Source organism: Salarias fasciatus, chromosome 16 (assembly GCF_902148845.1).
Source record: "Salarias fasciatus chromosome 16, fSalaFa1.1, whole genome shotgun sequence".
NCBI classification, from domain to species: Eukaryota; Metazoa; Chordata; class Actinopteri; order Blenniiformes; family Blenniidae; genus Salarias; species Salarias fasciatus.
This window is the reverse complement of record NC_043760.1, coordinates 31,386,124-31,413,536: the sequence shown is the minus strand read 5'-3', so window position 1 is coordinate 31,413,536 and position 27,413 is coordinate 31,386,124. Positions and strand designations below refer to the sequence as shown.

The 27,413-nt window shown below is 43.7% G+C and overlaps 1 protein-coding gene across 3 annotated transcripts in view; it reads right to left on the bottom strand.

Annotated features, from left to right (window-relative positions):
- Window positions 1–16,075, bottom strand: part of clybl (citrate lyase beta like) — a 58,185-nt gene extending 42,110 nt beyond the window's left edge. For all 3 annotated transcript variants that reach the window (XR_003933189.1, XM_030112086.1, XM_030112087.1), the window contains exon 1: window positions 16,033–16,075. Coding sequence is in view for 2 of the 3 variants with exons in the window: in XM_030112086.1 (XP_029967946.1) it covers window positions 16,033–16,064 (32 nt within the window). In the remaining variant the exon portion in view is untranslated. The remainder of the gene's footprint in view (window positions 1–16,032) is intronic.
- Between the last annotated feature and the right edge of the window lie 11,338 nt (window positions 16,076–27,413).

Genomic DNA, 27,413 nt, shown 5'->3' with positions numbered 1-27,413 from the left:
ACTACAAAGACAATCTACTCAGATTAATGCTGTGGATCTCTCAACACAAAGCTACGATATCACACTTTTATGAATGAATCAAGATGTTTCGTCATTATTCGTCAGGTCTGGAGACTGGAGGCTTCGTCGGATAGAGAGTATCATGAAATTCAAACTGAGCTGGAGCTGACCTGAGCGCCGTCAAGGACGCTAACAGCAGCGATTCCTAAAAACAACAGAACTCTAACGTGTGAAGGTCAAATAGTCTGGAGCTCAGACAAACTGATGCGTTAGCCGGGATCCAAACAGCGAAAGCAGGCATCAGGTACAGGAAGTCATTAAAAAATTTCCATTTGGAGCTAGCAAAAGATTTCCTGAACCGCACAGAATGGGTGTTGGCATATGTTTACTGGAAATGTCTGCTGATTGACACAGGGCATGACGACTGACAGGCTGCAGGCTGTTTTGACTGGAGCTCAGCCTAATGATCAAAGTGCTGCCGAAAAGTCACGATGGAGAAGTTTCCTATGAACACGCATCCACGTATGATCATTTCATTAGCTTGGGTTAAAGGCCTGGAAATGCTATTGTGCTTTTAGAGAGGAAAAATTGGGGCAGAACAACCAAACCTCGCATTAAATGCAGATATAGAATAAACCCTTAGTAAACTGTTAATATAATATAAGGGTGGCTAGCTTTATTTTCCCTAAGCATTAAAGAGATCCTGATGCCTCAGATCTTAAACTTCATCGCTTCTTCAACACTTAAGAGAAGCTTCACATTTCAGATCTAGAAATACCCAATAGCACGTCCCAACTCGACACCACGGCTCAGTAATGTGCAGAGAGACGGCTGCCTTCTCTCTCTGGCCGTGCAGCTCACTCCTGTCCCTCTCTTCAGGTGCTGGACTAAAGCTGAACTTCAAACGAGCCCGATCACTGTCACATTCTGTCCGAGAGGCGAGCGCTGTAATGGAGACCTGCTGCATGGGCTCACACCACAAGAGAGAAGAAACGCTTTGAATCACGCCTTGTAAACGGAAGAGCTCCTGTACAGGCCTCCCGACCTTCCCACGCCGCTTCCTTCCTTCCTGACTACTAAAGGAATGCTGTGTCAGGTTTTATGAATTGGTCGCAATGTGGATTTTTAACTTTCTTTCAGCCTTTTATCTCACTAAAGAGAAATTTTGAATTAACGAAATTGTCCAATCAAGTGGAACAAATCACGAAAGGTTTGGTTGTTGCTTAAAAAAAAATGTTGCTGTAAAAGCTGGCGCAAACACCTCGGAGACTGCAGCAGTGTAAAAAGTGGTAAAAGATACCGACATAATGCAATCGCTTTGAGACACACAGCAAGACGGCTAGCCTTCAAACAAGCTTTCAAGAGGAGAAGAGAAAAGCTTTGCTGTTTTACAAATTCTCAAACACCCCGTCACATAGCAAGAGATTAGATGAAAGACAGACTCTTTTTTTTTTAACCTGTGGGTATATCTGTCTGTTTCTGTCAATACCAGTGATAATTAGATTCATTTTGTAGCATTTACCAAAATCAGCACTGTTACAAGGCAGACATAAAGGTGGAGAAACCAACACTGCTTATACATTCCCACAAATAAATCATTCAAGCAGCTAAAAATAAATCAATAAATAAAGATTACAAGAGGGCATTACGATAAAAGTGAATTTTCAGGAGCAACTTAAAAGAAGAAATGTACTCAGATTCTCCGGCAGGTTGTTCCATGAAAGTGGAGCCTCAAGAGAAATCGCTCTGTGATCAATGATATGAGTTTTGTACTACGCTCGGCAGTAAACAGCGGAGGACTTTATCTCATACAAATGTCTCCCATAGCGTCTATCTAATAGCAAAAAAAAAACTTTAAATGATTTATCAAAAAGCACATTTTATCTTTCTTGAACGCAGCGCAAACAAATCCGGCTTCACTCTGGATTTTGGTTTAAAGACGTCACCTTAGCCAGACATTGCAGCTCACGCACTCCGCTTGGCTGGTTTTTATATATGAATTTAAAATCAGGTGATCCTGATGAAGGGTTAAGATTTAACTTCTAACACACAATATGTGGGACACTGAGTAAAGCACAATGTTCTCATCACGGAAAACACACAACAGCAAATAGTCTTTATAACCATTAAAAATTGTTTTCTGGAATGGACAAAAGAAAAAAAACCCTAAATATAATCAGAAGTGGCAACACTAGTGTCTGTATCAAGTTGAAGTTAAACCCATCAACGTTGTGGAAATAAATAAATTATAGTCTGAAGCACTGCCATTCTAAAAACATTTTTTTTTCACATCTCACATTTGACTTGATTCCCAGTCTTTTTAGATGATAACACCGATGGACACAGATCTGATTTGTAGTGACTTATTTTGCACAGTGCTATCAGTCTGAAGAGATGTGTGAAAAATGAGAGAACACTGAGGCTCGCCAATGAAATCTAACATTTTTGACATTTGTCTTTCAAAGCCACTCTCACCGATGGTATCAGTGGTTTCCAAACTCACTTCCTTGGAGGCCATGCAACCCAGATTACTTTGAAGAACAGTTGCGGACCCCCTACCTCAACCTCTGGTTTGTCCAAAGGTTACAGAGAAGCCAAACACTGGTGAGACCATCCACTCCAAAGTGGAGGGACATTCCATCAGAACTTGCTGCTCTAGATCCTGATCTGGTTTGTTAGAGACTTCTGAGTGTCACTGCCAATCAAGATACGTACAGAAACTTGGCATATTGACCTGTAATTCGGTTTCATTATATGCAGACGACACAACCTTGTTCTTTGTTTATTCTATAGTTGTACTGAGGAATAAACATTAAACCAGAATCAATGAAAAAGCGCTAAAATCCACAGCAATGCCGATCCAATCTGAAGATCCCAAAACAGGAACTTAAAAAAAGAAATCAAAGCAATGGACACTTTTCCAAGTCAACATGCTAATGTGTTTTTTTCTCTTTGACATGTGGAAATCTAATTTTGACAGCCTCAGACTCGCCGAAGGCCCGAGGCTCCCCTGTCATGTCTGGCGCCCACCCTGGAGACGGTTCTCGACCCCTGGTTGGGAAGCACTGCTCCCAGACATATTGACATCCACTCAAACAGCAGCTGAGAATTCAAATCCACAGATTTCAACAAAGCTAAGGAAAATATTCCAACGGCACATAAAGAGGAAAATTGAGAGAAGCTGTCCAGAAGCTTTTTGTTTTGGTTCCAGAATCTGAATAAGTAGCATTTCAGTGAGGTTTTTCTACTTCAACATTCCTCATTGGTATATTTATTTTTTCACATTATGTAATGAAGGTATTTCAAGGAATTACCGCAACTATATTTGATATTTCAGGGGGAAAAAATGTCCCTGCTGGATATTCTTGGAAAATCTGTTTGGATTTTCTGGCATCCACCGTCTTTACATATCACAGTGTATTATAGAATCGTGTGCTATATTCTCCCTTCTTGTTCACCATGGCTAACTCAGTCGAACACAAGGTCCCCACTTTGACTGTGGCTCCATCCTGTATTTTCCAATTATCACCTTTTAAAGGCCAGCTGGGTGCATTCCACCCCATCAGGGGGCAATTCCATTTGCATTGCTCTGAGACAAAGTCATGCCCAAGTACTTTCATGCTTAAGTTCATAACAAACAGCCTAAAATATCATTAAAGCTGTTAAAAAAGCATCGTGGCGGAATACCTTTAGTCCAATATGACACATCTGACAAAAAGAGGTGTGTTTTTTTTTCTTTTGAAATACTTTTAACGTAAAGGTTCAGAAAAGCACAGTGTTGAAAATTTGTTAGTGTGGAGGTAAATTGGACAACAGTGTTAAAACTTCTGAAACACAGCAAGAATCTGCTCTAAACTTTCTGATTTCAGGCTGATCAATGCAGCTCTCTTGTGAGCGAGGCTCTGTTTACTATTTCAGATCATTATGCTGATTTTATTCTTTTCCATTAACTTGATTTTTTTATGCAGCTCAAAAAGTATTTTACATCTGTTTTACTGAGGTCCGTTTCTGTTTTTACACCAGTTTAAATTGCCAGTAATCAGATGGATTTTCCCTTTCCCGAAATGACCATTGCATGCATGTCTTTGTATGTACACATGTGGGTGGGTGTGTTGTTTGCTGGTGGGGGGAGTAACTGTTTCATTTGCTTTGCACATTAATGAACAGTACTTTCTGTGCTTGCCTTAAGGCTCTCTTTCTTAATGCTGAAGCTTTTCACTAGTGTAAACCTGTGTTTGATTTCCCCTCTTCCCTCCCCTCTCAGGCTGCATATAGTAGCATTTAGCTGTGAATTAATTTTCATGTTTGGATATATCCTGCTGAGGTGTGATGCCAGTGGTGCATAATCAAAATCTGCAACACTACATATGGGTAGGTGGGCCTTGTGGGTATTTTCACAGTGCAGATCTGTGCCTGGGAGGGGGAAACGAAAAGGATGGAGAGGGGTCAGTGGCCAGCAGACACAACAGAAGTCAGCGATAGGACAATGGGCTTTTAATGCAATGGAGAAAATCTGTTGTTTTGCAGGAGGGCAGGGAGCAGGAGATAACTTCAGCGGTGTGGTGGGCAGCTGTGCGTGCATCTGTGTGATAATGCACATGTCTCCGGCCATGAGACAAGACAGGCACCCAAAGCCGGCGCTCAAACACCAGCAGCCCTTAACACGGTGTGTCTAATGCTCCTATTTAGTGTTTGGGGTGCAGTGGCGCGTGGCCTGAGGTTTTTGGGAGGGGAGCACGGATAGCACCTAGCCTGACAGCTGTGCCCCAAACTGGAGACAAAAGCCTGAGGAAGTACCGCATCAGCGAAGATAGGACTAAAAGGCATGGCAATTTGCTCATGGTCTGTCCGATCCCGCCATCTGAGTCAGACCATCGTTCACTATTCACGCTAAACATGGCCTTCCTGGAGACGGACACACAATAAAAACCCCGCTACACCTAATGCCAACAATTTACATCGTTTGGGGATTAAAATAAAAAGCAAAAAAGAATAAATAACTACAGATATCTAGCTTTCTTTCAAACAAACACAGAGACAAAAGACATTCGCCACCATTTTGAGCGCCAGTCGCTTCACTGAAGTTTATTTGTAATCCTTTGATGGGAGGGAGTCTCTTTGTCAATCGGTGTACATGAAAGATGAGCTGACCTACCATGCTGCTTGTGTTTGTGTGTCTATGGGAGCAGGTCTGCAGACGAGTATTTAACATCACACACGGCGAGGCATGTTTTTAATCTGTTGGTTTAATAGGTTTGGCTCGCAGGTTGCTGTCTAAATAAATGAGCCAGCCGTGAGCATATAGGCAAAATATCTTAGGTACTACACTGTGGTTTGTGTTTGATAAACGCCTCACGGAACACATATTACTCCTCTGTGCAGCAAAGCAACGACATTTAATGAAGCTGCATGAACATAAATACTAAATATGTTTTGATGCAGGAAAATCTGTATGAACACACACAAGAAAATCAGACCCAAACTTCTCAGATGGGAAATAAAATGAAAGTGTTTGAGACATTTAGCACCGCGGGGATTGATTTACATAAACACAAACCTTTTATTGAAATGCACAGAGGCACCTTCACTTGTGGGCTGGGCTTACAGTGAAGAAGAGACAATAATTACTTGTTTGTTGTCACATCAGCTATTAGGTGATAATTAAAACCAAGTGAGAATTTCAGCTCTGTTAAATGGTTTGTTTGATTTGAACATGAGTTCCCAGATGGAAGTCGGAGGATCCTGCATTAATTAATTATTACTGCAAATGAAAAGATAATCAAATTTCGGGCATAACTCCATCAGAATTCAGTTCTCACTCAAGAAATGTAACAAATATGACACTTAGATTAAATATCTTACTGTATCATCCATCCTGAGGTGGAGAATGATTTAATCTAAACTGAAGATCAAAAGGTTAGTTAAAAAAATGGGTGGAGGAACCATTTCAGGTTTCCATATCAATGACCGCTTTTAAAATGAAATGGAAAACGAAATATTTAGAATTACATCCGAACATCAAAACAGGAAAGCTATCCCTCACATAAAGGAACTACTTTTATTATGCCCTTGTGTCCACACACACACACACACACACACACACACACACTCACAGCTCAAAAATATCCACTGTTTTAAATTAGACCATCAAACAGCCCGCTCCTGATCCGTTTCCTGTGTGTGTGTGTGTGTGTGTGTGTGTGTGTGTGTGTGTGTGTGTGTGTGTGTGTGTGTGTGTGTGCCTGCAGTGGCAGGACGGTGATCTGAAACTGAGGACAAAGCAGCTTTCTGATGCTCCAAAGGTTGAGAAAGCGAGTTCAGCGGCGCTGTTTCTCCAGGACGTTAAACCTCACACACCAAGTGACTCTGCTGTTTAGAAAAATCTGGAATTCGTCCAAAACGTTCGGCAGTGTGTGAGCTTAGAGCTAATCACTCCAGTTTCAATCAGAAGTGATTTTTCAACGTATATATTCGATACGTCTTCAATAGAAAAACAGTCATGAAAGAGAAGGTGTGATGGGTTGAATTTCTTCGCACGGCTCTGAACTGTTTGGTGACAATGCATGACGCTGGAGTTCAGAATGTTTCAACAACTTCTCGTTGCGTGCGAAACACCCTAAACACAACCTCCGGCACGCTGCCTGTGTGTTGACTGGGATTAACGGCACTTGGCTGAGATTACAGAGTGACCGCTCACTGACTTACAAAGTAGAGAAAACACCATTACCCCTTAGATAACAATTTAATAGGTACAATGGCAAATCCAACTTCCTGCAACCCGTCTTTAAAAAGTCCTCGGTCCTTCTGTTCACGCTGTCGGACTTCAATGTGACCAATTTGTTTTGGGATATTCAGAGACGGCTTGATGTAAAAATAAAGGCAGCATCCAGAAGAATCTCTACAATGGAAACAGTTCAGCTGTTTGGCTTCTATTTTATTTCTGCAAGCAAAAGTAATAAAGTATAATGCTGCTAAACCCACCTACATCTTTTAGGGTTAAATGTTAACTTCCTGTTAAATCTATGTAAGCTTGTTAGAACTCGAAGCCAGTCTGCATTTCTTCCACAACTTCTCCATGAGTAAGTTCTTGCTGCAGTCTGGCGTGGTGGAGGCGAGCAGACCCTCCGATATGAGAGTGGCTGTGTCCTTAGAGGGCATTAGTACAGGCATTATCTTGTTGTGCCAGACAGTTGGGTAGTAAACACCCTGGCAAAGGGCCTCGTAGTAAACTCTGGTGGAGCTGCGCAGTGGAGTCGCAGAGTAGTAGCCGTCCTGGCACGAGGATATGGGTCATGCTAGGCTGTCCTCTCCCTCACCCCGGCGCCACAGCCCAAACCCTGATGAGATTAGCCGGCCGGCCAGGCGCTCAGTGGTGGTAAAACACAAACACCACTGATTACGTGAACATTAAAGTCAGATCCCCTCACACTTCGGCTCGGATCCCCTTGTGCAGGGTCACATGAGGGTTAGCGTAATGACGGTGCCACCATTTTAAACGTGAAAGGCGGCTCCACCTCTAAACCGACACAGGCCTTATAAATAGCAGAACAAACGCACCATTATCCCGTCATGTCATGTGAGGTGAGAGCTGTCACTTTCTCTGGCGGTCCTCTGAACGTTGGCTTCTCCTGATGTTTCTGACGTGTTTACATGTTAATACCGCGCAGACGTACAACGTGGTTTGACACTTCCCTTTCGCCGGCGGGCCTTCGTGAGGTGCACCAGTGAATGCGGCGCTTTGGCCACTGCAACTCCCTTATAAATCAGTGTTAGAAATGGGATTAGGCAGGTTGGAATGCCAGGATAATCACTCATTCAGCAGCAGCCAGGAGAAAAGGCCTCCTTAAGGAGAAGGGGTGGGTTTTATATAGCCGAGAGCTTTGATTACTGCCCCGTCTTAAAACCGCATCCGATGAGTAAAGACGTGCACTGGTCCTCCCCCACGTTTACTGGGCGGCTTGCCCTCCCGGCTTCCTGTAAATAAGTGATGTCAGAGCGCCTAATGATGCCCAGGCCAGACTCAGGCAGGTCCTGAAGGAAACCGAACAACGCTCCCGGTGCCATCACTACTGCGAGCACGCCGCCTTCCCGTCACGTCGACAGAAGCACCGCTGCACACTGCGTCCCAGCTCTCTGCTCAAGTGTGGACGGGTCGAACACGATCAAGTGTTTCCTCTCTAATTCCGCCACGCCGATAAAGTTCACCCCGAGGGGAGAGAGAAGCCTCGTCCTCGTCGGATGATCGACGGCTCAGCCAGTGATGGAGACGCTGACGTCTCTCTCCTGCTCCGCCCGACGCAGACTGCTAGTGACAGTTGTTTCCAGTTGCTACATATAAAAGGGCCCATCATAAAGCCTGGCTGGAGGAAACAGGATAAGCGCTTGAGCCAGGGCTGTAAAAAGCTCTCTGGGAACTTGAAAGCCACACAAATGAAGTCTGCGTCTGCCATCTGGAAACAATAAACAAACAAAACCCAGCAGCCAAACAAACACCGCGAACGACTGAGGGGGGAGGCAAAGACACAGGGACGGAGGAGGCACGGAATCAGACTTTAGGAGCTGGTGAGCGCGAGCGAGCGCGCGAGGGAGAGGAGGGTGTCAGTGTTAAAAATGAGTGCGGCATGCATCATTAGCAGACGGACACAGAGACAACGCTTTGTGTGAAATGTGCTTTGATGCGAGGGAGATGGCCCCGCTGTTTGAATGTGTGTGGTACAAGTGAAACCTGGTTCTAATGAAGTGTGGAGCTAACAGGAGGCTCCCTGTCTGCAGCCGGCGCTGGCCCCGGCCACGGGATGACAAGTGCTGCATCACATCCAAATTTAGAAAGACAAAACAAACAAACAAGAGCAATCAGCCAGCACCTTGCTGGAAAAAAAAAAAGAAGAATTCCACTAAGTAAGGTTGTTTTTTTGTGTTCTTCATTGTCACTGCAGGGTTCTGTGTTTGCAATCACGCAGACAAGTTTTCCAACTGTACAAAACCTCAAATAACCTCAACATCTGGAATGTCAATTGTGTGAATTAGAGAACAGAAACTTAGAAATATAGGTTCTATTAACTCCTGCACGTCCAGCTTGTTTGTTGTTTGAGGCGGTGGTGGTTTGGAGGTGAGGCGAGGAGGCTTTCCTCCAGCAGGCGGGTCACAGCTGTGAGCCCCCGAGCAAGCAGACCCTTCACATCCAACTGCCCATCCAACTCACCGTGGCTCTGCTGTCTTCACCGCCACTCGATCTGAGAGACACCTGGCTAAATAAAGGCTCAACAAACCAAAATGTCCATGCACACAAGCACAGGTTTCAAAACAAGTGGGAGGAAAATACTTAGTGACTTCTCCACAGAGCTGAGACGCACTTTTAAATACCAAAAAAACTGCTGTGTGTAAACCTGACCCAGGAATGTCACAGCAAATCTCTTCTCTCCGTCTTTCAGAAACCCAGCACACACACTCACACAGGTCATCGGTGTTCTGCAGCTGTTGTATTACGCCTGAACCATTAAGAGCTGCGGCTGCAATTCATCAAGTGTGGAAAATGTCAGAAGTGACAGAAGCCCATCAGAGAAGCCCACGCCCGAGCAGAGTCTGGCAATTAATCTGCTGCCAAGTGGAGACAGAAAGTAGATTAAAATAAAACACATCATGTCACCTAATCACAATGACTTTTAATTGTCAAAGATAAAATAAAGTATTTCTTAAACTGTCACCAAATTCACATGAATGTAATACTCAAACATTCGATTCAATTTTAAGTGTCGGTTTATAATAAATAACAGTATAATTGTTGTACAAGCTTTAAATCTTCATTACTCTGTAGTAACTTATTGTTAAACATTACCTCTGGCTGTATTTAATATCACATGACCATGAGGTACAGTCGGTGATATTGTCTGGACACACACTCAGTGACAGTGTAGGAGTGTTTAATGAGGGAACTTTATGAGATAAAAGACACACTTGATACAAAAAAAAACCCTGTTTCTGTCTGAGACTGGATCACAAGGCAGACTGTCTGCACTGACACCGAGGGGTTAAAGGCAGAACTGCAGCCGCCGCGCCACAGCGTGGAGCCCTGTACCGCTACAGATCGTCTCAACTATCAGTGCACACACACACACACACACACACACATATACACACACTTAAGCATGTTAAGGCAGAGTGGCACAAGGAAAAACACGCACACACACTCACACACAACACACACATCCTGCTGTGCCTGGTTAACAAACACTCTGCTATAAAAGCAGGCCTCTTACTCATTAGGGTGCTGTGTATCAGACAGGAAATGCTGGGTAAATTACACCTCATCGCCCTGGAACTAGCCGACCATCACCATGGCAATGAGCCAACCTCTCAGTGCTGTGAGAAGACCAAAAAACACCACCTTGGCCGAGGGAGAGGGGACAGGACAAGACGGGTTTTCTCCAAACTGCTGCAGAATCACCATTTCCAGTCACACAAACAGGCACCTCCGAGCTGAGAACGGAATCCAAACCGGTGTGTATTTATTAGCCAAAAGCACCTCGACGGTCTTGTGACAGAGGAGCTGACTCGCAAACCTGGAAGCAATATCCTGCCCACACACAACTTTGCTACCCAATTAATGTTGCATGGGCTAAACTGCACCAGCCAAACACACACTTTATTAGTAATTCTTAGTCATGCCTCCAGTAAAGCCTTTAGTACAGTTCAATCAGCAGTGGGGAGGTGGCAAACAGCAACAGCAGTGAGCTGAAACATCATTATTTATACTATAAGGCTTTTAGGATAAAACAAAGAATTTTTAATGTCGATATTTTTTTCAGAGATGATTGTGGAAAAAAAAAAATCGGACTTGTGGGACTGCTACAGTTTTAAAATGATAAATGCATCAGTGAACATCTGTAAAAAGCCCAAAACACAAGTCTCCCCACTCGTGTTGTCATTAAAAACAGAGCCTATTTCCTCAGCTTTTCATTCAATCTGACCGCCGCGCTCAGAGCCTTAACCACACAAACCAGCCGTTCGCCAAGTCCACCCCGTGTTTCTGGGACACAATTCTTTTGTTGCATTGTTCACACATTCCTCCCCGGACATGTTTATACAGATGCAATTCCATGTGCGCTCTGGGGTCTGAAGAGGTCCGACGCTGAAGCCTGAGATGTGCTGCTGATCAAAGGCTCGGCTGCCGGAGTGGAGCCACTTGTTTTGGTTGGGTTTTTTTTCCACTCCTCGGATGCAGGTTAGCATATCCATCTGCTGGCCGTATGGATTCACCTTGGTCGGCGCGAGGACAAGTGTAGGCCTCTTTCCTCTGCCACCCTGCCTCCCTGAACCCTGTTTACTCAGCTGGTCCCCACGCCGGCCGCCAGAGCTTTGTTTTCACACAGCAACATGTGTTAACTTAATGCTCTGTAGCAGATTTCAAAGGCGAGCTTAGCTGGGTCAACAACAGGTAATAGAGCGATTTATTGATTCCTTGGCTGATTCCTCGGCGACATTGGCCAGCACCAGTGAATACGGCACTGTGGTGCAGATTTAGCAGTCACGTTCCACTGTGAGTTTTCTTATTGACATTTAATTCAACTTTGAGATAAAATGTGAAAAAAAAAATAAGGAAACAAGATATTAAACACGGTTTAGTTGTACCATCCAAGAAAAAGTTTCACATTTTTTGACAGTGTGATGCAATGGCCAAGAATGTGCCTCGTAACGGATTAGATAAACCATTAAATAGCCGGAGAAAAGCCGGGGGTCTGGGGTGCCTCGGCCAACCTGCCGGCCCTCCCAAAGCGGGAGAATTTGGTTACACAGTCCCTGTGGTTGTTTTCTTGCTTGATTGGATTATGGCCACACACCTCAAGCTCGGCTTCCACCACCAATCAATGAGGAAATGAGGTGTCAACACGCTGGTGTTTATTCAACACTCATTTATTTTTCTACCGGAAGCCAAAGAAAGCTCGGCTGCAGAGGACACCAGATGAGCAAACGGATTCTTCACTTCTCCGCCCTCTAAAAGCATTACAAACAAAGGTTTAAGACATTTTATCTAATTGTAAATTAATCTGATAATGTATATTTCAGAATTAAATTACTACAAAACAATGCCTGCATTGCCACACACTGTAGTAATACGTACTTTAATAAGACACATGGATATTAAAAATCATGCATTGTTTCTCATCTCTTTTATGACTTGGAAGACGGGGCTTTTACACTCCTGGCTGTGTCCTTATGAGCAAGCTAAAGGAACTGGTAATGGGAAGACACCAGGAAGTCTGTAATGCTTCCAGTCAGCATGAAGTGCCATCAAAATAAAATTCTGCACAGTAGCTGCTGCTTAAAGCAACTGGGGCAATTGAAAATTCCCCTGCCAATTTATGCCAAATGCCACTTTATAAACATTCTAGCATGACTGCCAAGTGTCTGCACTGCTTTATGCCCCCTCGTCTTAATTGAAAACGTTATAGGGGTGCATTACACTTAGGGTTTTTATAAGCTGTGCTATAAAGCCCTAGCAGGCCCTGTGAGGGGAAACTGCCCATTAACTTATAAGGTCCAGGCCTTGGCTCTCCTAATTGACAACCTCTAGGCTACTTTCATCACTTGTCGACTTCATAGCAGCAGTCAATGCTTCCTCCAGGATGCTGTTGCATCTTTGACACGAGGGTGTTTGTGACAAAGAGCAGTCTGCCGCCAATGCCAGGGCGAGGGCTCTAGGCTGTCCATAAAACGAGCACACACATTCCTCTCCTGGTTCCAGCCATCTGAGTGAGCTGCGTTTAACCATTAACGCACCGCTTCCCTCTAGCAGCAGTCAAAATTAAGATGAATCCCAGAAGGAGGATCTACTGTTTTTAATGCCCATGTGCAAATTACACTAATCCAGGAAAATAGATTTTACTTATTTTTTGACAGAGATTGCATGGAAATTCTGTTCTGGGCATGCCCAGGAGTACAAAGCACATGCTCTAACACACACACATACACACACACACCAGTGTGGCGTGACAGTCACTTCACACTCTAATTTGGCAGGATCATCAGCTTTGTGCCTCTGGAAATTCATGTGCCTCGAATTAGAGCCACATGTCACCATGTTGTTGACCAGACCAGACCAGACACATCACTGGAATATCAAACCCACTCAGGTTTAACTGGAAGTAACATTCAAACTGTTTAAAGTTTTTTTTTTTTTTCTCCACATCCAATGAGACTTCTGTGAGAGGTTACAAAACGGTAGAAAAGCAGATCATGAGGAAAACGTTGACGGCCAGCCATCTGCCCCTGACTGATCTCATCTCAGAGAAACGCACCGACAAGCATGTTTGGAGAGCTTTAGTAATTTAATGTTGCAAGTCTATAAAGTGCAGGTACTTTTGGGAAAGAAATTAAGAAAAGCAACTGAGAGACTGCAAGACTGTAGAAAAATGTCCCTCGTTAAAGACTACGTCATACCTGTGAAAGTATCCCGTATTGTGAAATATGTGTAGTATAATACAGTAATACTGTATATTCATGACTTTATTTAGTTATTTGGCTGGTCATCCAATTAATATTCCATAGCTACCCATAAATACCATCTGTGACCACTAGATGTCCCTGTATGACAACAGAATGTTGCTACAGTACCAAAAAAAAAAAAAAAACATCCATTACTACTGCATTTGCATAACAGCAAAAAACAAAGTGTTACAAAAGAAGCACAGCAGGATTTATGGGATACAACATGAAGCTCAGGCACTGATGAAGACCAAAGAAGAAATATGTGGCCCAGTTGAAAATGTGGTTTTCGAATAACTTACAAGCCAGCCAGAAAGCCGCCCCCTCTGAACCTGGTTCTGGAAAGATTTCTTCCTTTTAAAGGGTTTTTTTTCCCTTCCACATTTGCCTGTGTTGTACCTGCCGCTATATACATCGAGCTGAATTGAACTGGTGCAGTTCATTCAGTTAGTTTTTCAGGAGGTGCATTTTGAGCAAGAAAAAACAAAGACAACAGCGTCAGCCACAGGAAGCCCATAAAAACCAAAGACAGAGCTCATTTCAAGGAAGTGTTAGTGGCAAGAACACCTCAAATGATCAGCTTCTGTAACAGTATGACTGGGTCAAAATGATTTGGCCCACTTTCAAAAGTGCAGTGTAAAAGTGAAACAAACCAAATGAACCTACATATTTTTTTTGGTTTCACCACCGCAATATCTCCGTCAGCATGACGCAAATACCAGCCCTCTGCCTGAATGTGTTCACTTTCTGAAGGATCTGTCAAGAAATGGCATGAAACTCATTGGTAGAGGGTTTAGTTTATGGTACAATGTGATGTGTCATGGTATACAGTAACGGAAGCATTGGTGAGTTCATTTAAATGTAATTCACTATAAATACGTAAGCATCAAACTGTTTCATTAAAAAAAACAAAACAGGGCTTTATTTCTTGAATGAGCCAATCACAGCCCTGGTAAAAGGGTTCAGTGGCCCCGTTTACATGGGTGTTTTTCTCAACCTGACTGAAAGAAGTCATATTAGAATGATCTGTAAACAAATCGATCCAGGTTCAATCCACACATACATGAACCCAGCTGAAAACGATTACACAGCCTCTTTGACAGAGAGGAAGAGGTGCACTTCAGCCTACCACTTCTAGCTTCCTGTTTGCTGCTAGAATTACTTGAAGAATACTTCTGGAGTTGTTGTTGCATTTATTGGTGGCTCGAGGGTCTCAGCAGTTATTCATCCTGAAAACATGCCTGACCAGAAGAAAGAGGTTTGGCTTGGTTTTGATTCATGAGCTTCTTGTTTTTTGTGCACGTTATGATGTGACTCTACATACGAGGGAACGCATGAGCAGAATGAAGAATCCATTTGCACAGCACGCTCCACTGTCTTCAGTCATTCATATGTGGCAACAGCTCACTTACAATTCCATATAAAATTGCTTTTCTTCAGATAATCTAAAAATTGTAAACTAGAAGTGGAAAACCTGATTCAGCTGAATAACAACTACACAATCATAGGAAATAGCGTTACATTTTTTGATGCAGAACTTTCAAAGGATCAGTACTGAAGCATTACCAGCATTTCTGGAGCGTTGGTATAATATCAGCTTCATACTTTGTTCTAATGACCCTCCAGGTGACGACGAATGACTGTGTGGCTGAAAACTGTTACACAATCCTGATACCATTGGTAAAAATACTTCTTGAATTGCATAATGATTTTGAGAGTTAATGTGATTGGCAATGTCATAAAAGGCTACTTTTTCCTCATTTTACCTGTATGACCACTTCCTTAGTAGGGAATTCGAATTTTCCCTCTGTCTTGTGTTTCTGGTGTATACAGCCATCTTTATTTTTCAAACTGACAGGCTATTGAAGTGCACCACAGCAGGCTAGACCTTTTTGCAAAGCGATTTCAAGTTTTAAAAATGCAAACAACACAACTGCACAAATAAAAATCATCTTGGCTCTCTCCACAAAAATGCAAAATGTAACAATATCAGAAGCCTTTATAGAGTGACATTATATAAAGGGTAATTCTCAGAATGCATCGCAGGTGCATGGCATTAGTAAAGGATGAGCAAATTGCAAAAGCAGATTTTCTAAAATATTCAATTATAATGTCACATAAAATTGCATTTTGCTTTATTTCTGTCCCTAAAACTCTTTCTAAAGAAGTCACCTTCCACCTAGGTTATTTTTTTTTATTTAAGGTATGGCACTGAAGTGCAGCATATATTATAGATCTTCTGTACCAGAGATTCTACAAGGTTTTTAAAAAGATTTAACAGAAAGTGCAAGAATTCGTAAGATATTTGCTGCAACACTGTGTTTGATATTTTGATAAACCTTGAAGAGGTGACAGGGGACTGCACACCTGAAGGCACTGCTGTAAAGTGTTGTACTTTGACACGGCTGAACAAACAAGTGTCACGAGGTGAAACGGAAACGTGAAAACAAGCCCCTCGCTCACATTCAGTAGGTTTACTGTCGGTGTTTTCCACGGGAGAGGGAGAGAGCCGATCGTTATGAAAGATAAAGGAAACGCCAGCTGACTTACTGCGGGACAAGACGCTTCACAGCTCGGATCATGCGCGCCGCCATGTTTTCCAGTGACGTCAGCAAGCAGCCGGTCGCGATTGGACAAACCCGGAGGTCCCGCGTGCAGCCTGAATGACGTGATTGGAGAATAAATGAAAAGGGGCGGGCCCTGGTCTACTATGAGCACATGTGAAGGTAAACTGTTCAGGCACACTGAGCGTTGTTTATGCCACAATATTATCATTATTATGATTATTCTGCAGTATTATTAAAATAAAAAGAAAACGATTTTTTTTAACAGTCTCTGTAATCCTTCTGTTCAGGTGTGATGTCCAAGGAGACAGTTAGAAGCTTGTAAAAAGGAATTGCAGGAGACGTGAAAGGAAAGAGATTTGAGCACAGGCCACCCCAGGAGTTGTCTCTCACAGCAGTGGTGGTGAATTACCAGCACTACCACCAGCCACGTCCAAGTGTGCTGCATAAATGACAAGCAGTGTTTTCCATGATTAAGTCAGCCGGGGATTTGCTCCAAATGTCAGCATTCAGAGGGCAGCTTTTGGGCTGTGCTCGTATTTAAATGGGAATGTGCTGCTGGCCTCAGGATGCTTTATGAAGGCTGTAGAGACTGAAGTATTTAGTGGTAAACCAGGCGAGATTTACAGGAAAGGTTTTATGTCCACAGGTTCTTTTTCCACTATTGTCTCAGTGAGGATAAAAAAAATCTCTGCTTCTTACAGATCATTCCAAACTTAAAAAAAAAAAAAAAAGCATTCTACTATCAAGAGCAGATGTTTTCTGGGATACACAGTTTTTAGGGTAAACACTGGTGACTTCACTCGATAAAGATTGGCCTTTGACAATTTTTTAACTTCTTTTTATATGTAATCTATCCTGTCTTGTCACTTCTTCCAATTCTTTTAAAGGCTTTTCATTAATACTCATTCACATTCACAAACAGTGCTTTCATACACCTGTAATATCATCTGATATAATCAACAGACTTGAGATAAACAGAGGAAGTTTGGCCTTTCAGAGGTTGTAGTTATCTGTGTCATTGGATAATATTGACAGTGTCTTTTTTAATATTCCACCTGCCTAACGTGTGTTTATGTGGAAGCCAAAACATTAAAGAGATGGTACAGCTATAATAAACTGACTGAATTTATTTTGATATTATGGATGTAAAATGATCACAGATGTGCAATAAATGAGTTTTTTTTTTTTTTTTTTATAGTGGACAATTCTTTTCTTCACAATGACTTCACCTGTAAAAGCTGAAGTGGGACACACTGGTGAGTCTTGTCTGTGATTGGAGCATCTTGCTGAAGAAGTCCTGGGAGCCACTTTAATGACTAATACATGCATGCAAACCTCTGTTTCTCCGCTGGTTGGTAGTTTTCAAATGTCCGAGATTTTATGGCCCTTCTAGAAGTTACGATTATGAGAAACACACATGCCAAATCATGCAAGCATTCGGTGTCAGATTAGGAATGAAAGGTTAATGCTGCTGAAAACTGTAGGTTAAACACTGAGATCTTGCTGCTCTTATGTTCGGCCTCTTTACCTTCGTTAAAGCTTGACTTCCTCAGAGTCAGTGCACCCGATCTTGAAAAAAACGAAATAAAAATTTGAGCTATATCAGAAATTAATCAAGTGTCCCTTTTTATGCAGTAGCTTAAGGAATCCACATTTAGAGTAATTTTACATGATAATGCATTGCTGTAGTAGTAAATCATGTGTCACCAGTCTCATACATTGGGCCAATATGGTGAATTGTGAGTCATTTGGTGAGAGTAATGCTTTTTTAACAAACCTAATTTATATAAATGGTACATGAAGGTGTTGATTCACACTTTCACGTCCCAGAATATCCTTCAAACACACTCTGGGATTACAAATTTCAATTTACAAATACTCTGATGAGCATCTTTGAAGGAGTTGAGGGCTGAAAACCAGACAGAAAGACAAATATTAACAAACTGCTGGATTTAGATGATTTTTCTCTTTCCCAAAGGGTTACAAACATATTTTGCGAAGATACTGAATTTTACCTCCTGCAATCACATCATGGATCGTCAGACTTTTTGCTTGGTTTCAGTCGTATGTGTTTGTAAAAAAAAAAACAAAAGTGAATCTTAAATAAATCTCAATTTTGAAAAGGCTTTGTAAACAAAGGCAGGTTATGTGAACATCCAATCTTAAAAGAGATGAAAAATGCAGTGGAGTTAGAAAAATTCCATTCACGGGTTACTTGGAAACTACTTCTTTTCCACCCCCCTCCTGTTCATCGAACACAATTGTTGTCTACTAATCCAGTTTTGATAGCATTTGGCACACTTTCTTTGGATCACAGCAAGATGCTCAACTTCCATTCTGGTCTCCCCTAGGAACCTCTGAGCTGAAGAAAGCCGCCGACACCGGGTCGCGCCAGAGCAGGGGGGTTCTCTGTCCTCATAGAGCACAGAAAATTATTTTTTGATTTAAGTCACCCCTTGCCACATGCACGTGCACACATGCACGCACGCACACACAGACACAGATATGTGCAGGAGCTCATCAGTCCGGTATTAATACCAGATATATGCTGAATATGCGTTTCTTCTTGTCAGTCTGTTATTTTGTTGATTGTTGCAATCACCTAATGACCCCCTGTAAGGCAACAGAATATAAAATATTATGTCAAAGGAGTAAGCATTTTGCCTTTGTCCCCCCTCTGTTCTCCCCTATCCAAATGGACAATGCATCACTAGGCCTTGATGCCTCAGAAGTCTGGGTTCATTAAAATCTTGAACGAGTGCCAAAGCTGTAGTCATAGATAAAAGGAATATGAAAGGATAACAAAATTTATGGATGGCAAGTCACCACCTCACCCTGGCATTTATAATAAACAAATGGTTTCTGTTTCCAATTTAAATTTCTCATTATACTGTGACTTTTGGAAAATGTGTTTTGATTTACCAACATTTTATCTGAAAAACTGTATAATTGATTAGATTTACATGGCTCTGATTTTAATGCTGATCGCCTGCCTTCCCCGGCAGCCCCTACCCCCAGCCCAACACTCACCCAAAAAGAATGATCTGAACAGCTCCTGAGGCACATTAACATCATATAAAACAAACCTACATATCAAACACCTTTTTTTCTGATAAAATAATTGGTTTAAACCAGCACAGAATCCAATTCATTGCTTTGAAAGAAAGCTCTGTGAGGGCACAGGAGAGAAAATAGTGAGATAGACTTCACAGCCAAAGTGAGATGGACATCAATGCCGTGTGCCAGCAATGGCTATATTAACCCATGGCTAAATCCCATCACACAAATGTCAGTGTATCCGTTATGAAACCATGACATTTAGATCCAAGGTCTCCATTGTGGTTTTAGAGGGAGCTGATGTTTGTCCATTCTTTGCATCCATCAAACCGGCACACTGCCTCACAGCCAACTGTACTCCAAACACAGAAAGGTTACGGATCACAGGAGTTTATGTGTTTAATTTTATTGCATAATGCAGAGTTGTCTTTTTTTTTATTTCTGTTTTTTTTTTTTTTTTTTTTTTTTACAACATCATAATGATATTTATTATTGGGAGAAAACAAACATTCAGACAAAACATAACATTCTGGTGATCTTTTTCATTAATTATTGAATTTTTAAAACAATACATTAACTTTAAGATTTCAGTTTGTGGCGTGGATATAATGTAATTTACCCAACATTGTTATGTGAAAAATATGTGATAAAGAACATTTTTGAGGGGAAAGCAGTTTTATTGTGATTTGGAATACTATTTTGTAGTAAAATCAACAGAATATCGTGTTCAGATGCCCTCAGTAGCTTTTAGATTTGTCAGACCTGACACAGTTTGACTAACTCTGACTAATTTACTCCACTGAAACTCTTCAAGCGTCAGCACGATGGCTGAAACCCACCCGGACAGAGCCAGTCTGACACATTACCACCACTCAGAATCCATGGGCGGCGAGGAGTCGAAGACACGCTGAAGAAGTGGACAGTGTGTCACGAAGCGCTCATGTTAGGACTGCAACACCTATGAGCCACTTGGCCACAGATCACGGGATGTTTAATTATTGCCTCTTTACATTAAGTGAGATTTGGGCCCCCGGGGCATGGGTTTGGGGCTGGGAGTGTGGGGTGGTGAGGCAGAACAGAGACCCAGACCGCTGGAGATGGCCAAGGCGAATAAAACCCTTTCATTACCGGCTCTGTCACCCTCGCTCTTCCTCTCTCTCTCTCTCCAACGGCAGTCCAGATCAGGAATTACAAATGATATCATGACAATTTTTCATGCTCCTCAAACCAGTGATGTTTTACCGACTCATTTACTGTGATACGTTGTTACGGATCCAGCTGTGAATCAGGGATGTGTCATGGGGCTGGAAGCCCGGCTCCCGCTGCGCCTGGCCAATGACCTGGAAGGCAATAGGGGATGCCAGTGCCTGCAGCATGTGCTGCACTGACAGAGCAGCAGGGCACCGTCAAAAACCCTCTCATACAAACTTTGCAGATCACTCCGTTTTTAACAGATGAGTAAGCACTGGTGTTGACTTTTTTTTTTTTTTTTACCTCTGCCCGAACACACGGTTTATGGATTTCCCATTCGCGAGTGAGTGTCGCGGCTCGGGTTGACGCATGGCAAAATCCGTGCCCACAAGGGGAATCGTGTAGCGGCGGATCTTGGGTAGAAGGGTGCAGATAGCATGTGGCAGGGTCACTGCGCAGGTTAAGCAACAATTCAGCTGAGTGCCCGTAAAGGAAGCGGAGTGTGGTTTGGAAAAGACCAGCGCACCAGCCGCACTGGACACACACTTCACATTCAGCCCTGGCCTGTGGAGCGGGAATCGCACCAACTCCTAAATTCATTCACAAGTTTCTGTACATGGAGTTTAACTCTTTGAGCGCTTTCAAACTACTTCCTGCAGACCGCCGCCGATCCCCGCGGCCCGGTGTAATTCAGTGAGACACAGTATCAACTTTACCCATTCATTAGCTTTTATTTTCATCAACAGGAATTCGGCGAGGTTGAGGTTGTTTGGGTTTCCAGATGAGAGCCCTCACGCAATCCAAGGCCCCGATGACTTCTGCATTACTAAAATGATGCTGCCAGGGCTGATGGAGCTGAGAGTGTCAGGAGGAATTAGCCTTCACGGCCCGGAGCTGGTGAGCAGACCCAGACTGCGCCCCCTGACCCAGTCCACCTTACTGACCCAGTAATCATGAGCAAAACAGGGCGAGAGCGCCAAGGGAAACCAGCGCTTTACTGGAACGAAGAATGTTTGGCAAATCCAAGACCACGACTGTTTGATAAATATGAGATCCTGCAGTAAATAAAGAGCGACGGACACAAATCAAGACTGGGATTTTACCCTCACGCCATCCAAATCCCAGGAAATGGCTTTCAGGGCTTTTTTCCTGTTCGGTTCACTCTGATTCTGCCTCTCTCACTTCATTTAACTAAATTAATGAGCAGGTCCAGCCAGACCTCAGAATATTAACTTGCTGGGCAATTTGACCAGTAATTAAGTTTCTGTGTTTCACTGGTTATGTAGATAAAATTGCTTCTGAATGAAACAAATGTTAAAAAAAAAAAAGGTTATTTATAAGGTAAATCAGGGGAAAAGATGAACGTCTCAGCATTGCTAAATCTATGAATAATTTCATCCTTACGGGGGTATTACTGCCGTCCGCATGGAAAAGTAGGGGATTTCAGCACGAAGCACCTGCACCAGAGCCAACCTGAGGCCGCGTGCTGGCGGTTCACCTGAGGACGGGCCTGCTCACGGCACACCGTCCACACTCCACCGCCGCTGCGACGGCTTCAGAGCGCAGCGTCTCCACAACACGAAGGAGTGGCACGGTTTTATTCAACAGCAAAACCCAGAGGAAAGAATATGCACGCTTATTTCCATATGTTGAACGTCCCATCCCATTTATGAAATGAGTTCATTCATTATTCATATTGGTTGCGGAGTTATTACCATTTGCCCATCAGACTTGCCACAGACACCGTGTTATTATGAAATCACAGTTCGCCCAAGGCGTTGTGGCTGCTGTGAAAAGTGGTCACATTTGACTAGTTAGCATAAGCACGCACGGAGCCGGAGACAAGCACTAAATGCCATACAAGTGACCCGTGAATTTTTAATACTAGCAAAGTGGCGACAATAAGACAAGTGACAAGAAAGAAATATGACTGCGGCGCTGAATATCAGTGAGGCGTGAGCTGCTTAAAACTCTCCTCTGAGTCCTGTTGAGCCTCGACTCTCCGCTGTGCTTCGGGGATCGACTCGGTCTCAGTGCCGGAGTCTCAACAGGACCAGGAGGTTCTGTTTGTGGATGTTCATCACGCAGAATTCCTTCAAAATGAAGAGGAATCTCAAACCAAAGGAAGATCATTTGCCACAGGATCATCATGGCATGTTCATCACTCCATGGGCCACAGGACAACCCCCCCTTTCCCCCTCTTTTCTCCCCCCAGCCATGGTCAGCCTGTAAAACCAGGATGTGTTGGCACCTTTATGATATAAATACTCACACACCCAGGGCATAAGAAAGCTGTCAACAGAACATTTGTTTTCCATTTTTCACCACCCAAAGCACTCAATCCGAGTCGGAAAAAAGGAGACAAGGCGTCAAAAATGTACCGCAACGCTAACTATTTTGCCCTTTGGTGAAGTTTGGTGCTTGAACAGATGGGGCTTGAATTGGTTCCCTTTTTATTTAGTGCGGCAGGATTGTGTGAATTTCCATCCAGCGGGCTCTCACCTCCACACATGCCCGGCTGCGGTTGGCACATGTAGATTAAAGGCGTCAGCACACATGCAGAACATTTGCACATGGGTGATTATGTGTACTGAGACACACACACACACACACACACACACACACACACACACACACACACACACGCACGGGGCAGCTGCCATCGCTGTTCTCTTTTAATGCCCATTCATCACTAAACTTTCTGCTGATTGAAAAACACAAGTGCACGTCGAGTGAGGTGAAGGAGCAGAGACGTCAGAGCTTCAGGATTTGACCCGTGCACGGACGCGAGCCGTCCTGACCCCTCCCCGCCGCCGGCTCCGCTCCCCCGGCCCCGTCCATCCCACCATAAATAGATCAAAGCACATCTGTTTCTGTGTCCAGCAGCCACACATCTATAATTGCAAGCGGCCTTTAATGGCTTAGAGCGACCCGTCAGACGCTAAGCGGTTTGGACACAGGAGATGCTGGAGCGTAGCAGCGTAGAAGCGCCGGACAGGGAGCTCTCTGGAGCCGCGGCGGCGGCGGCGGCGGCCGTCTGGTCTGCGGCGGACTGAAATAGATATCACAACTCCAGGCCGGGGTTGGAGGTTCCTGGGGGGCTGAAACTGACCACACATCTGGGACGGTCAGGCACGGGGGACATCACAGGGACCGGGGTTTGAAGCAGATCGGGTTATCGATCCGGCTTTCTTTGGCGTTGCTGCAGACACCAAACCGAACCTTCGGGGTGCCGTCCCCGGCACGAAAGAAGAAAGAAAAAGCCAAAACGGTTAATGGTTTCAAATTAGGTGTGGGAGAGTCCGAGCCGGTCTTGGCTGAATGGAATAAGTACTAAGTGACGAGAGAAGCCTCAAGTTGGCCGGTTGTCACAGTGTGACACTGATTCAGCCTAATGAGCGCAGCGCTGTCACCACACATCTGCCTCTCATTCACTTGTAGAATCTGGCAGACTCAGAACCTGCTGGAGTCGCCGCTAGACGCTGGAACCTCCACACAGCGCCACATCACTAGTTGCCAGATTACAAGGAAACCTCAGAAAACTAACTTGTACTTTAACCACAGAATCAAAGTTTGCGGACTCAGAAGCGCCGAGGCGCGCCTTAACTTCCACCGGCTGGAGCTTCAGCTGGGCTCAACTGAGCCCGAATCAACTCGGCTAACAAGCACCGAAAAGTTTTAAAGTCCAAACAACTCAACAGAAAAGTTTAACAAGAATGAAATACATTTTTTTTAAATCTCTTAACTTGTTCTGTTCAGTTCTTTCACATTAAAAGCACATTTCCTTGCATGTATAAATCATTATATTGAGCATATTCATCAAAGATTAGCTCACTTGATGAACGTAAGCTGGATATCAGTTATTTTCTGTTAATGGGGCGGACAATGAGGCAGACTGTATATCTTTAAGGTGATAATGATGATTAGGTCGTGGTGTCTCTGATCCGCAGCCCTCCCATCTGTCCTGACCGAACGCATCTCTTCAGCTACTCAGGAATTCCTCGTGGGCACCCTCCTGGAAAATAACACAAAGGTTTACTAAACATCATTGTGGCGGTGGCACCAATTATTGTTAATATACATCAAATAGCCTCAGCCGAAGTCCGAGAAACGGACTGATCACTTCAATGATGGCAACTGTCAGTCTGCTCCCCGGCGGAGAGGGCCGCTGGAATAATTAGTCCAGACTCTGTGAATTAAACAATAACGCAACAGCCAAAACGACGTCCGAAATATGCACGTCGCCTCAGATGACCTGAAAAACCTGCCGCTGCACCGGCCGCGGGGCGAGGTCACGTCTTTAAACGCCGAGCACGGGCCTGAATGCAGGCTTTGTTAGAACGTCCGCAGCGTCAGTGAGGAGGGAAGAGCCGCCGCCACCGCCGTCGCCGCCGCCGCCGCGCCGCCGAGGCAACGGGTTCTGCTGGATCTCACTGCCACAGGTTCCACCGGAACCATCACGTGGTTTTTATTCATTTAAACTCCTCTTTTTTATTTTCATCCTTCTTCTAAACTGTTTCATTTACTCTAAAAGACTTTAAAATGTGCTGTGTGTGTATTTCAGAAACACAAAACTTAACAGCAGACTCCACACATTTCAACTAAAACATTCTCAAAACTGACATTACATGATTTCTTTTTTTTTTTTTAATGAAGCAGAAATCAAGTGAACCGAGCATGAGTAGAGGTCAAAGTTCAGAGTTTTGTTACTTCAGTAGGAGTCCTGAAGATGGTGCTGCTCAGCTCTCCGTCTCTCCTCAGGATTTCAATTAAAGATTTGTTTAACTCGACGCTTCAAACGTCTAGATATTCAAAGAAAGGCAGCGTTCTGCTAAAAAAGAGTCTGAACAGGTCTGTTAATACCAGCACTCTAATGTACTCATTCACTAATCAATTAAATGTCTTATTTGACCTAAGATTCAGGGTTTTTCTGTAACGTTTTCTATTTTTTCAATGAAAAATGCAATAACCTATGAAATGAAAAAAAAAATCAAACCATGAGGAGAACACATTTCTGATGTTTGAATACAGATTTTGCTTTTTCAGCTGACAGACAGATGTTTCGGAATATTAATGTTCAGAAGAAATCTGTTTGAAAACAGTCACTTTACACATTTTCTGTTGAGTAAACTAGTAAATAAAAATAAATACAGGATTTATGTATTACCTTGACTGTAAACTTAACCCTTTATCAGGAAAGGGACAAAATGGTCTTTTATTCATGTAATTTTATTTCTTTACTGTTTAAACTATAACTAGCAGCACATTTCGGAAAATGGCACATTTTCCAAGAGTCAAGTATAGTATAGAGTATATATAGAACAAAAACGTGTGAATTTTTATCCCATTTGGAAATTAAAAAACCCAATTTAAATATATTTTTTCAATCTTAATCTATATAAAATATATATTTTCGTTGTATACTTCAAAATTTTACAAAATTTGAAAAAAACTAGAAGTGAGTCTCATCCTATAAAATGCTTCATTCGTTAATGAGGCTTAAAATCTTGACATGTAGCCTTTTCTGTAGTGTTCCTAACAAACAGCTGATTGTGAACATTTAGTTTTAACACTGCAGAACAGCCGGGTTCCTGCAGAGTGTTTCTGCCGTGCGCGTTCGAGTCCGGCCTCATGAGCTCATCTGCTGTCAGACACCAGTGAATATCGGGGTGAAGTGATCTTCGCAGCAGCTTGTGGGTGCGAGGTCAGGGCCGGTTTAGAGACACGATGAGTCGATGTGTGGTTTTTAACCACCGGCTGTACTGTCAACGCCGTGACACGAAGGATTAGGGACCGCTGCAGATCAAACGCTGGAGCCGGCCTGCAACACACCTGCAGCCGCAGCCTCGCTTTTTACCGCTGCATCTGACTTCATCTTGTTTGACCCCTTCACACCAGCAGAGGCATGTGGGATGCTGGTCTCTGTGAGGGGGAGGTGGGGGGGGGGGGGGGGGGGGGGGGGGGCTGAATGTGGCTCCTGGAAACAACAAACAGCCTCATCAGTGGTAAAGGTGACAAACAGGAAGCAAAGTGTGAACGGAGAGTCTTCACGCGAGCAACGGTGAAGTCAGGGACAGCATAGGCCCGGGCAGGGCGAGGAGGGGGGGGGGGGGGGGGGGGGTGGGGGGGGGTGGCGGCGATGATGAGAACAGACACAAGCCACATGAGGCCCCACCGACACACACAGGAGTCCCCTGCGGTATGTCCAGCAGTCTGCTTATGCACGCACACCCATTCACACACACACACACACACACACACACACACACACACACACACACACACACACCCTTTTAAGAAATATGAACATGCAATGCCTTATATTCACTTATAAATGCTAAAACATGTAAATGAATGAAACTCTTCCTAAAAACGTGTTTGGCTCTTTATCATGAGCTCACAGTGACGCTCTGGTTCTGATTTGTGGTGATTGAGCTCCCTCTAGCGGTGACTGTGTATATAGCAACACCCCAAAAATACACTAACAGTCTTTAGGGTGAATTTTTGGCGCTTTAAAAACCAAAAAAAACCCCAAAAATGAAACTACAGTTTTGGCCATTAGAATTCTGCATGAATCAACAGCAGCACGATGACAGTCTGGACCCACGAACCAGGCCTAAAAACTCAACGTGCGTCTGCAGGAAGTTTCATACTCAATTCATTTTGGCAGCAAAGAACCAGTCCAGATTTGGTGAGGCACTGTTTGTGGAACCACGCTGGCTGTTCCGCACATGCCGTAGACAAAAGAAGTCATTCCCAGTTTGCCTCACCAACACGCCAGCGGCTCCCCTCCACCGTGAGGGTGCCTTTAAAACGATATGCCTTCTGGGGTGTTCCTTTATGGGCTGCAGTTGCACCAGTGCACCATTGACTATTGTATAATTCTCTTCAAATCAGTTGGTTCCCCCCTCCTGCCCCCCCGCCTCTGTAGCCCACCCCTGACTTAACAACCAGAAAAAGGTCACATTTCTGAGAAGTGACTTCCATGCGTGTTCCATGCTGGGTCGTCACTTTCAATTTCCCAAGACCTTTCATGTCACACACCCGTCAGCCCAGAACGCGGCGCACACGCTCGTGCATGCTGCCGTGCGCAGCTGTTCACGGCGCTTGTGCAAC